This window comes from Mytilus californianus, unplaced genomic scaffold (genome assembly GCF_021869535.1).
Source record: "Mytilus californianus isolate M0D057914Y unplaced genomic scaffold, xbMytCali1.0.p SCAF_1, whole genome shotgun sequence".
NCBI lineage: Eukaryota > Metazoa > Mollusca > Bivalvia > Mytilida > Mytilidae > Mytilus > Mytilus californianus.
In genome coordinates this window covers 86367136-86379535 of record NW_026262581.1, presented here as the reverse complement: position 1 = coordinate 86379535, position 12400 = coordinate 86367136, and the positions used below count along the sequence as shown (strand labels likewise).

The 12400-nt window shown below is 33.2% G+C and overlaps 1 protein-coding gene and 1 long non-coding RNA gene across 2 annotated transcripts in view; both read right to left on the bottom strand.

Annotated features, from left to right (window-relative positions):
- LOC127725396 (uncharacterized) overlaps positions 1 to 9545 on the bottom strand; it is a 35039-nt gene extending 25494 nt beyond the window's left edge. The window contains exons 1-2 of the mRNA XM_052232332.1: positions 9442 to 9545; positions 1388 to 1525 (exon numbers count right to left, since the gene is read on the bottom strand). Of these exons, the coding sequence (XP_052088292.1) occupies positions 1388 to 1522 (135 nt within the window). The 5' untranslated portion in view covers positions 1523 to 1525; positions 9442 to 9545. The remainder of the gene's footprint in view (positions 1 to 1387; positions 1526 to 9441) is intronic.
- Positions 1 to 12400, bottom strand: part of LOC127725655 (uncharacterized) — a 51376-nt gene that overhangs the window by 27097 nt on the left and 11879 nt on the right. The window lies entirely within an intron of this gene.

Sequence of the window (12400 nt, the reverse complement as noted above, 5' to 3'; positions counted from 1 at the left end):
TACATGTAAACTAAGCAAAAGTTTCAAAGTCAATAGACCATGAATGAGGGGGCGGGGCCAAATAATCTCCATGGAAATGAAATATGCCAATGCTCATACAACTGCATACCAAATATCATTGACCTACCACTAGTGGTTCCCCATAAACTGACCTAATCACAAACTAATACATGTAAACTAAGCAAAGTTTCAGAGTCAACAGACCTTGACTGAACGGGGGGGGGGGCCAAATAATCTTCAAGGTAATGAGATGTGCCAATGCTAATACAACTGCATACCAAATATCATTGACCTACCACTAGTGGTTCAGCATGAACTAGACCTAATCACAAACTAATACATTGTTGACGTCGCTGCCGCCATCGCCGACACTGGAAACAGCATACCTATGCCTCGCTTTTTGACTCCGTCAAGGCGAGACAAAAATGGACACAATATTCGTGCTTGATACAGGTCTGAATTTGGATTGAAATTAAATGTTTGACACATAATATGTTTCTGACACAGAATAACTGTAGTCAAAGAACTTAAAATTTATGATTTGAATTTATGTTCAATTTTTTGCTTTTGGGCAAATCAATATGCTGTTGCGAATTGCCCCCCCCCCCCCAAAAAAATTTTTTTTTTCTTTTTAATTTTAATTTCTGAAATCTGTAATGAGAAAAAAAAAGTGTACTCTCCCAAAGATATGGTCATTATCTCAATTCAAATTTCCAATGGAGTTTGCAACAATAATTACCCATTTAAATACATCATAAAAGTCTTAAAATAAAAAATGACATACATAATCATGTCTAAAAATAATATATCTTTAATCAGCATTTTTATTAGTAACTTCTAAAAATAAATTGACAGCTAATCACCAAGACAATACAAAATTTCTTTATACATAATTTTAAAGCAGTGTAAGGGAGGTAATCCAAATTTAACACTGTACTTAAAAGTGATTGTCCATTAACAAGGAAACCCTTGTTTTTCCCCCTTTTTTGCCCCTAATTCCTAAACGGTTTGAGCCATTTACCCCCAAAGCCAATCCTAACCATCCCTTTGTGGTATGGAAACTTGTTGTACAATTTCAGAGAGATCCATACACTGTTCCACAAGTTATTGTCTGAAAACTAGAAAAATGTTTATTTGGGCCCCTTTTTTGGCCCCTAATTCCTAAACTGTTAGGACCATAACCCCCAAAATCAATCCCAACCTTCCTTTTGTGGTTATAAACCTTGTGTTTAAATTTCATAGATTTCTATTTACTAATACTAAAGTTATTGTCCGGAAAACAAGTGTCTTCGGACGACGACGACAACGTGATACTAATATACGACCACAAAATTTTTTTGCGGTCGTATAAAAAGGTTTAGTTAACAATATTGTATATAAATATTACCTTTGCTAAACCAGCTTTGTGTGCACCTTGTTCTTCTATATACTTGATGTATTTGGAAAAATCTTTAAATTCTTCCATGGTAGGTCTAAAAACCATAATTTTGGGGATGTTACTTCCCCCACTGGATGACTCCATGATCTAAAAGAAACAAATCAGATTTGATAGACTTGCAAATAATTTATGAGGACACCATATCGCTAGATTTAGTTGTGTATCCAGTTTGGCTCCAGTAATATTTTATTTATTAGCCAGGTCTTTATATGTACTTCAAAGGTAACTTGCAGAAATTGACAACCAGATGGGCTACTGAATAATATTTTAGAAGCCCAGAAGATATGTAGGGACTATGAGCTACTGGGCCCAGTCTTATTTCCAAAATGTATATGTAAACATTACATGGTCTATTTATTAGCAAGGTTATATAACAAAGGACAGAATCAGAAAATCCACCAATGTAAAGTCCAAAAATGAAGTAGTAGTACTATACAGAATATTCTTCAAATAGACTCTCAACTTTTATGCTATTGACTTAAATTGTTAAGAGCTAGTCTGTAGGACTACCACTATTTGTTCAATGCTTCATCTAAAGCATAACAATTTTTCTATTTTATTTCCGAATTTCAGGAGTATTGACTAGATATTTTCTAGGTAAAAATAAATCTTGAATACTGTGGATTTTTTAATATTCGTTGGATACTAATTTTCGTGGATTTTGTGGGTACAGGGGAACCACGAATTTAAATGTTCAACGAATTACAAATTTTCTTTAGGAATGTATGCAGACTTTGCCAAAACCACTAATTTAAATATCCACGAATATGCAAGTTTTCCTCAATCCATGAAAATTGGTACTCACGAAAATAAATGAATCCACAGTAGCAAAAGGTAAGGATCAACCATTTTAAACTCATCTTTGCATATTATTCGGTAAGTCAGCTCACATACTGTCCAATGAATCAACAGGTACCCATAACATTATGGATACTTGAAAATAATGGCACATGATACACATGTTGTTTGATGTGTGAGAAAGACATACATTTGTAGAAGCTTTTTTCTTACATCTCAGGTTGTGAATAATAGGGCTCACACTACTTCATAATCATATGTGGTGAGACTTAAAAAACAAGTGATTGTTTGCTCCTGGTGCTATGATGTTTGGTTTTTACCATGATATTCATCTACATCTATATAGAGAGTGCAATTGTATCCTACTCTATAAGTTAATTACTTTTTGTATAGCACGAAACTATTATGTTTTATTCTATGCTCTGAGAATACCATTACAATTGTCTCAGTTTATATCTTAAACTGTCATTTATAGTTACACAATTGTATTTTTCCACTAGTCAACACTACCATATAAATATCTGGCACTGTAGCAGATTAAAAAGCAAACAAAATTAAAAAGAAAAAGAAATAATCATTTATCAATTAAAGTTCAAAGAGGGAAACTCTTAGGTTTATGATATTCATTGCTTCTCATTAAAGACTGTATACATGTATATATTTTTAACAAATTTAAGCAACTTATATCAATAAATAAAACAATACATTTGCATTAAATTATATACTTGTACTTAAGGGCATGTTTAAATCATTGCATATATTTATCTCTTTTGGGCTCATTATTCTCCTGTCAGCTGAGCCATGCTTGCATCTGTATATATTATCGCTAATAAGGATTTTTGTCATTGTTGGTCTGCTTCAATCCGTTATAGTAATAAATTTCAATGGCAACTGATGAAAATAAACATATTGAAATATTTGGAAAGGAATATGAAGTTTTTAATGCAATAAATATATCAAGCAATAACTGAAGTGACTTTAACCATGTTTCAATGAAGAAACAAATCTAATTTGTTGAAAATCAGAAATTTTTGATGTACACTTGTGAAAAAATAGTTGATCAGCACTGCATTTTAAAACTTGTCTGCAACATTGCTGATATAAACATGTGATATAAATATCATAAATATCTGGCAAAAATTGTAGCCTTGAGAGTGATTACAATGTTATTTTATATTGAATTTACATTTCTACAGGACATAACTTGAAATAATAAATCAGCACTCATCTATTTTAAAATTAGTCGCCAATACAGGGGTCACCACACTTCAGAATTATAGTCACTTCTCCCTGGCAGCCAAACAGGGTGAAATGAAGACCCAACAGGGACTACTTCTGGGAGAAGTGAAGCCCCAACATGGAGACTTCAGGGAAAATTGAAGGATCGTGTTAATACTTTTTAAGAATCAAATTTTCCAAGCATCTATACCTTTTTGTTATTTTTCAAAGCATTTTTGCATGACAACTGCTAAGGTGGTATTTCCTTGCATTGCCATGCTTGTGGTCTGAATTGCATTTGTACCTATGTATGCAAATTGTCAAAAAATATCATAAGGACCATAAGTCCTATGGTTGTGCAGCTAGGTCTGAATGAATTGAAGATTTGACATTGGTCAAATTTTGCTGCATCTCAAAGATTTTTTCAAACAAAAGTATGTTTTGAATTGCTCACAATTGTGTTTAATAACATTTAATAAGGCAAGAACCCTTTAAAAACAAAATAATAATCAATTGATTAATAAATTAAAATATCTTGAATACAGTCTTTCATTGCTCAGATCATAATTAAAAAATATATTTGTTCTTTAAATTTTTTTTAATAGGAATTCAGAAAGAAAAACTGTTTGTCACTTGTTGAAATCGTAAAGTAAAACTCTGTTAATTTCAAATCGTGTGCAATCCCCCTTTTTTTAATGAATAAAACCCCAAAACTCAGAAATGGTAAATCTGAAATTTATAAAAAAACGAAAGGGAGCTCACGTCAATAGATATAAACAATTCACCAAAGTTTCATGCAAATTGGTTAAAGCGTTTTTGAATTAATGTTTGACATGTTGAAGACAGACGGACAGACGGACGAACAGATGGACGAACAGACAGTCAACGATATACCATAATACGTCCCGTAAACGGGCGTATAAAAACAAAGATGGCAGGCAAATAAACAAACATTGCAAAATCTATTTTTTTCTTGTTTCTTGCTTATAGTGAGATAGAACATCCTGTCAAGCAATTTTAATGTTGGAGTATAATACCGTGGACAAATCAGTTCTGAATTTGGGGATAACATGTTTTGTATTTTGTCAACTATTGGGTCGTTTACGTTTGGATCAAGAGGCTACATGTTCATTGGTGAATTTTACTGAAAATCGAGGGCAACATAAACTTCTCCCTGGAGCTTCTCTTGACTGGCGTAGTGGGGAGTCCTAGTGCGACTATGGCGACTATGTCGCTCACTTCGCCTGGTGTGGTGACCCATGCAATATAGCTGATATAAACCTTCTACATATATAAATTTATCGCAATCCTACAAGAAATGCAGGCTTGTGAGCATTTACAAGTGTGACGGGATTGCTTCCCTTAGAACATGTAGTAGGTACTTAGCCACAGGGTTGGCAAAGTATTACCGGAAAACCCGGGTTTTCACGGGCTGACCAATACTCCAAGAAATGGGTTGTACTGGGCAAATGATTTTTTAAGCTTATTTTTTACAAAGAATAGTAAAGACATATTTAGTTTCATAGTATTATAGCTAAATACATACATTTTATACAGATAACCATTGAGAGCCAATTCTAGAAGATTGAAAATTCAATTTCTTCCTTTTCTCAACTAATTTTTTGTAGGCAGAATACAAGTTTTGCACATTTTAGGAGACCATGTTAATTTCCAAGCTTTGTTTCAATACTCCAAACTTAGAAAAGTTGCATTTAATTGCAGTGTTTAAGTGAATTGTAAATTTTAATTGTTATATATACAATCATATTGCTTAATAAACACCCTAAGGGGACAAGTCATAAAAACTTATAGAAATGAAAAGGCTGAATATTGTTATATAAACAAATCTGTGTTATACATGTAATCTAAATAATTACTTGTTAATGAATGATGTCCACTTCATTTGAACTTTGATGGATATTTGTCTCATTGGCAATCATACCACATTCCCTTATTTTTATATAGATATGCTAAAACTTAGTAAACATTTTTAGCAATGAACAAAAATTGTTAAAAAGTAATTTTCCTTACATATAATTGTTCATCATGTTCATTCTTAATTTTAGTTATATCAGTGATCTCAATGACCTGTTTTATGATGGCGCACCACTATCGTTAAAATATCTTCCGCACCGTCAAATGATTCAATGCCATCACAAAATTTGTTTTCGTTTCACTAGCCGCCATTTATGTTAGCAATTATCATGTAATTGCATAACACTTAGGCACATTGTATTGTAATCCAAAGGGTCCTCTTGATTAAAGTTTTAAAGCCCTGAGGGATATCCGGCTAAAGATTGCTAATCACTTGTACAGGTAGATGGACACGGGCGTATGACATTTGCGACGGTTATAAAAAGTTTTGATCTTTCATTTGCGCCGATTAAGCACAGGTAAATTACAGGTGAATGTTATTTTATAGTTATCAATATAAACCTCTTCCGTGAGCCAGTTGTACAAATGTACATGTTATAAATTGTCAATCATAACATGTATATAACTGTTGTCCCCTGCAAATATATTGTTGTCGTTTTCATCTGGCACATAAACTGGTGGAGGAAAATCCAGTCTGTTGGTTTAAGTATACATTTTTAAACAGAGTATAAAGACAAATCAAGTGACACTGGTAAATGGCCATCTCAATTTTTTACCTATCATTCCTTCCCCCAGATGAAATCGAGGACTGCTTCACGTTTGACATTAGGTCTGAAGCTCCTTCTGATGACAGATGTCATGCACTCTTAGACTACGTATTATTAAAGTATTTATATATGCTTAACTTCAAGTTATTCACCTTATTTCTGGGCAGCTACACCCGTTGAAAATTGTAAGAGGACGAATAACAGTCCTGATTCGTTTCATTCACATAAATTGACTTCTATTGCTTGAAATCCTTATTTCACCTCCCCGTGGTGAGCAGGGGACAACAGCTATATACATGTTATAATTGTCAACAGAAGAGATTTATAATGATAAATAAGAAATAAGAAATAACATTCATCTGTAATCTACCTGTACACAATCGACGCAAATGAAAGAAAAAATCGGCGCAAATGAAATAAATTGCATCGCCGAGCTCAGCTGGATACAACTGCACAGGTCCAACCCTGAACAGTTGGGGCAAAAATGGACACAATATTCGCCCTTGATACAGGTCTGAATTCAGATTGTAATTAAATATTTGACACAGAATAAGTGTAGTCAAAGAACTTAGAATTGGTTATTATATGATTTGAATTTATATTCAATTTTTTGCTGTTGTGCAATACACTATGCTGTTGCGAATTATACCCCTCCCCCAAAAAATATCAAAGAGCTTAAGAGCTCTGAGGGAAAAGACGGCCATTGTTTCTATTTATTGGGGTATCTTTTGATAGTCTTCATACAAAGAATGAGCAAAAGAACTGCTAGAACATGTAGAAAGGTTGACAATATTGAAATTAGTTGTTGTTTAATGTAATTTCATTTCCTTAGTCAAGAATTCATCATGGAGTCAATTTGGACCAATGGAAGAGATCCGCACCCTCTAAATCAAAAGCATTTGATTAAAGTTGAAAGTTAATTATCTAAAATTCAATTGAATTCTGTCATTTAATAACTTCTACAATATATTTTTTTATTTTTTGTGTGTTTACCACTGAACTGCAGGCTAGGGTCATTCTCCATTTTTTGTGACAGTGCTATAAGATTTTTAATTGATTACAACTTTCTCAAGAAAGTGAGGACTGAAAAGTCTAGTCAGTTTAAAATTTCCATTGATAAAGTTCCCAGTTACAACTCTCATCACAGGGATACATGTACCTACAAAAATCAATCAGATTGATATAAGCTGTGTGCAGCTTGTTTCAAGATCCTACATTTTGATATATGCAAATTTCATGAATAAATATGTTTAAACTACAAAAAGCAACATTTGAAAATTTGAGAAAAGCTTTTCACATGTCTTATGTGTCTTTATACAAGTCTGGAACAGTACTTTCCCAGATTTATACACTTTATAATAAGAGTCTCAAAGAAGTGAACAATGGTGAACTTATGAATTAAAGTATTGTGACATATTTCTATAAATATCTTTAATGTATTGCATTTGTGGTTAATCACTGAATTCTCTTTAAAATTCAGGCCAGTATTTCATATTACCCGGTATTGCCCAGTATTACCCGATAAAACCCATTAAAACCAGGGTTTTCACAGTTATTTCCCACTGGGCTGGGCAATAGTCATAAAACCCTGCTTAGCCAGCCAGAAGCGGTTGAGCTAGGGAAGTACTTCTGGGGCTCAGTCGGTTAGAGCGCTGCCTTGTAACACAGAGGTCCCAGGTTCGAGTCCCTGGGGAGACAAAGATGAATTTGTGATATGAATCATGCTCTCCAGTTCCACATGTACCATGCAATTTTCCATAAAATAAATATTTCCATTGGCACAACTCATTAAAAATATTTGTTTGGCATTGACTTTCGACTAGTCCCAGACATTGGTGATATAAACCTTTGGGTTTAGAATTCATAAAAATTGGGCAAGAACTGTACAGGTGAGAGCGCTTAATAGACGGACAGATGTCCAGTATAGAATAACGCATTGCACAGGGAACAAAAATTACTGTTAAGTCCAGTATGGAATAATGCATTGCACAAGGAACAAAAATTACTGTTACATTTTTTTGTAAATCAACTTTGTAAAAATGGAATATTTATTAACATATATATGACAAAAGCAACTGTTTGAACACCCATGCAGCTAGACATTGGTTTTGGAGGTCAAGAGAAGCATCTCTAGTTCTAGATACCAAAAGTGTGAGCTCTGTATTAATGAATTTGATGTGGCTTAATAACTATGATACCCATGTTTTCTGAAAGTTTTAAAATATTAGGTTTTGTTTACCATTTTAACAGTTAAATATTCTTATTCATGTTATTTGCATTTGTCAAGTGAAGCATAACATGCTAAATTCACATATAGAATATTTGGAATTTATTTCTAAAAATTTGGTAATACTGTTACAGGGCTACCAAGTCTCACGCATTTAGCGTGAGACTCACGCATTTTCATGCTTATTTGGCATCATTTTCCTTTGATCTATTGTTTTTTCTCTTTGATCTTTACGATTTTGGCCAAATCTCACCCATTTGCATTATTAAAAGTTGGCAGAACTGCTGTTATACGTTTTAATTTATGGCTAATTCATAGGATCCTAAAATCTATGCATTAATTAATATTTCTTATTCAAGTAGTTGAATTTTTTAATCTTTCTTTAGTTTGTTGGAAAACTTTCCTCATCTTAGTCTAACAAGAGCAGATATATCCCATAAGAGGTCTGCAAAAGGATTAAAGATTAGCTGTTTTCATTATTAACAAACTTGACATCAGAAATTCCCAAACACATGCATTGACGTGTGTAAGGAAAAGTCATATCTGGAATGCTATTTTAATTTTTATTACTATTTTTCTACCCTAGTTGGGGGTACCGGTGATCAACAATATGAAAAGTAGTCCCGGCAATACACTAGTTAATGAACACAGAACAGTAGTTTCTTTCTCAATCACCTCCCCGGTCATTAAGTAACACCCTTGGTTTGTTAGCAATCAATGTAAATGTCATTTGACAAAATCAGAATATGATAAACCAATATTCACAACCAAAACTTGTAAACAGGAAACGCAGCATACTTGGTTCAATATGGCGGCCGCTAGAACGTTTGATTACATAGTAAAAGTAACTTTTGATCAAACTGTCACTATGCATCGTTAATTTGACACTTGCAATCAAATATTAGTTACGTCATACCGTCTTAGCACTGTGCTAACTTATCATTTCTCATCTTGTCACAGTAACCTGAAAATACGTGACAATAACACAATCAAAAATGTATTCCTGAGATTTCTGACCACAAACCTCTCAAACAATCGTCAAACTTGAGACAGTTGAGCAGGATATAAAAATTTTGATATTCCCTGGCATAGCATTGACCGAACTTAACATTTCTTACCCTTACAAATTTCCTATGGAATTATGTTGAATAATAAAACGGAAATATTAATTCGGTAATCTAGTGTTCGTTTAGTTTCCATTTTAGACCGCATAACATTGTATTTTTTTCTGACTACTCGAAAATATATCCCCGATTATTCATTCTTCATCCCGACTGATTTTTATGTCAAATACATTTAAACATGTTTATTTGTGAAATTCTTTATAGGGCGTTTTGCAAGTTGCGCCTCAATTATTTAGTTGTTGTTTCCCAAAAGTACTTGAATTATGAGCTGCGGATGAATAAGTAATTCTTGCATATCATTAATTAGAGTAATAGTATAGTTTGTTTCGAAATATTTATTAATGCTATATACAAAAAAGGTTTTTTATGATGTTAAACGCCATTTCCGTACTTAACATGTTTTTTTTTGTTTGAAAACCGAAGTGTCAGAGGTATACCATCTACCCTTTTTCGAGTAATTGACAAACTCGGCCATATACTAGTAGATCGAGCGCACCTTGGAGTCAGTCACCCGAATGCGGAGAGGGGGGGTGTCCTAGTAGTGAAATAAATACTTGAAAATTTGTATCTGCTACTTCTCCTAAGCACGTTAAGTAAGACTAGTGACCCTGCGTAGTCACTTTTATAGCCTCTGTATGAGGTCATACGAGGTTATATCGACATAAGAGAAGCATATGGACTGAGGACTAAGTCCGAGGTCGATATAATACCGTATTGACCTCAACCAAAGGCTACAATTGTTGTATTATTAATCAACAACTATTGCATGAACACACAATGTAAAATTGGGGATTTCTCAGAATGTATTTTTAGTAACAGGCTGTATGCCCTGTGCTCTGAGGCGGGCCTGTGTTATATTCTGTTTTTGACCTACGAAAAGCTAAACACAACAGTATTGGCGTGCAAACTGAGTAAATACAAATGTACATGTGATCAAAGTTTTAATGAATCAAAAATCCTTGAAAATATTCGATTAATAATATATATATATATACATATATTATACCAAGACATTTGTTTTACATGCACACGTATAAAAATTGCGGTTTTTATCCAACGCAATCATAGGTTTGAACGGTTGTTTTGAATTTAGACTTTTACATATACAGTCGACTCTCGTTATCTCGACACGTGTATTGTCAGATTAACTCTTCAATCCATTTAAATCCCAGAGGTCATGTTTTGACATATATGTATTAGTTCGAGATAAATAATGAATTTCGAATGCTTTTGTTAACTTTGGGACCGTAAATTTAGTTCGACTCAACCGGAATTTCGACTCATCCAATTTCGACTCATCAGGAGTCGAAATACATATATTTATATGGAACAAAGTTCGGGACCACGAGAAAACTTCGACTCATCCGAAATTTCGAGTCAACCGAGTTCGAGACAACGAGAGTTAACTGTATTATAATATGTCCTATTAGGGTGACATGTTTTCGATTTAAAAGACAAGAACACCCATCTTTTCACTTTAATCTTTTCATTACTTGGACATATATATAGGATATTGCAACTCTTTATTTCTAGAAATAAAGATATATTTCTATTATTCGGCTGCATTATTCTTAAAATAATTTTCATGTATATTGAATATTTAAAATGACAAGAATTAAAGCTCACCCCTGCTGTTCTCTGGACCATTATACGATTATCTAATAGCACAAATTAAGATTGTATACAGTTTTAATCACACATTTGTTATTTTCATTGCTCTAAATAATTATTCTCCATTTAAATTGGGTTAAATTTTTATAAATATTCCATGATTGCAACAGAATGTAATCATCGGATTTCGATGGAATATTGTAAACCTAAAGAAGAAGAAAATAAATAAAATTGTTGACTGAAATTATATAAATAGTTATTTAACATTTACTTTTAGCAGATTATCATTATGCAAAAAAGAAAATGGAAAAATAAGTTGACAAATATAAATGAACTCAGTAAATAACTAGGAGGAAAAATTCAATTCCTGTCATATTGTACCTGTTTTTCTGGCCCTTCATGAATCTATGTCTTTATTCAGACAGGAACTACTCTTTAAAATGTCAAGAACGGTTTAGACCTACGAAGGCATATGTTACTTTTTGCAGGGGCGTATCTACCCGGAGGCACGGCAGCACGTGCATCCACGTCGTTTTCAACAAAAAAAAAAAAAAAAAAAACAGAGAGAGAGATAGAGAGAGAGAGGGACAAAGTTAAAATATAGGAATTGGTCTTTCTATGTATGCATTTTAAAAACTACCCAAAGAATAAAAGCAAAAGGAATACACATGCAGCGAAATTGTTAATCCTATGAGACATGTATACATACAACTGGTGTAAACTTAGCGGAACTTTTTATATTACGGGCATTGTTTAGAAAATACCAGCTACATAGTTGTCGGTACCACCACCATAACGTATACTCGCCTTGAGGGCAAAAAAAAAGCATTATCCCTTTAGGGTTAACAAAAAAACTTGAACATTATTATTTTCCGCTTCGCCCAAAAGCACACATCTTACTAGAACGAAGACTCTTCAACTCGTATCGATCCGGGAATAATGACTGTTACCTTGTGAACTAATTCAAAATTTACTAAGTATGTAGGTCTTGACAACACGAATAGTTCATTTTCACATCACGTCAACGGATTCTCGTCCTTGTGTGCATGTAATATTTGTTACCGGACATTAATAACCATTCAATCAATCAATAGTTTCCGTATACTAGTAGTAGATGAGAAGTTGGAACTGCTGTTATAAAAAAGTACACATCTTCAAGTACATGTATTACGTACTTATTTATTTTACCAAAAAAAAAAACATCTTGTATATGGATTCGATAATTCGAAGTCGTTTCTATATCGGCCGATAATACGAATGGTTGATTGTAAAAGTATCTAAATAAATTGTTAATTCTAACTCGTTTTACTGAACTATTTGGTCATTCGATTTTATAATGAAT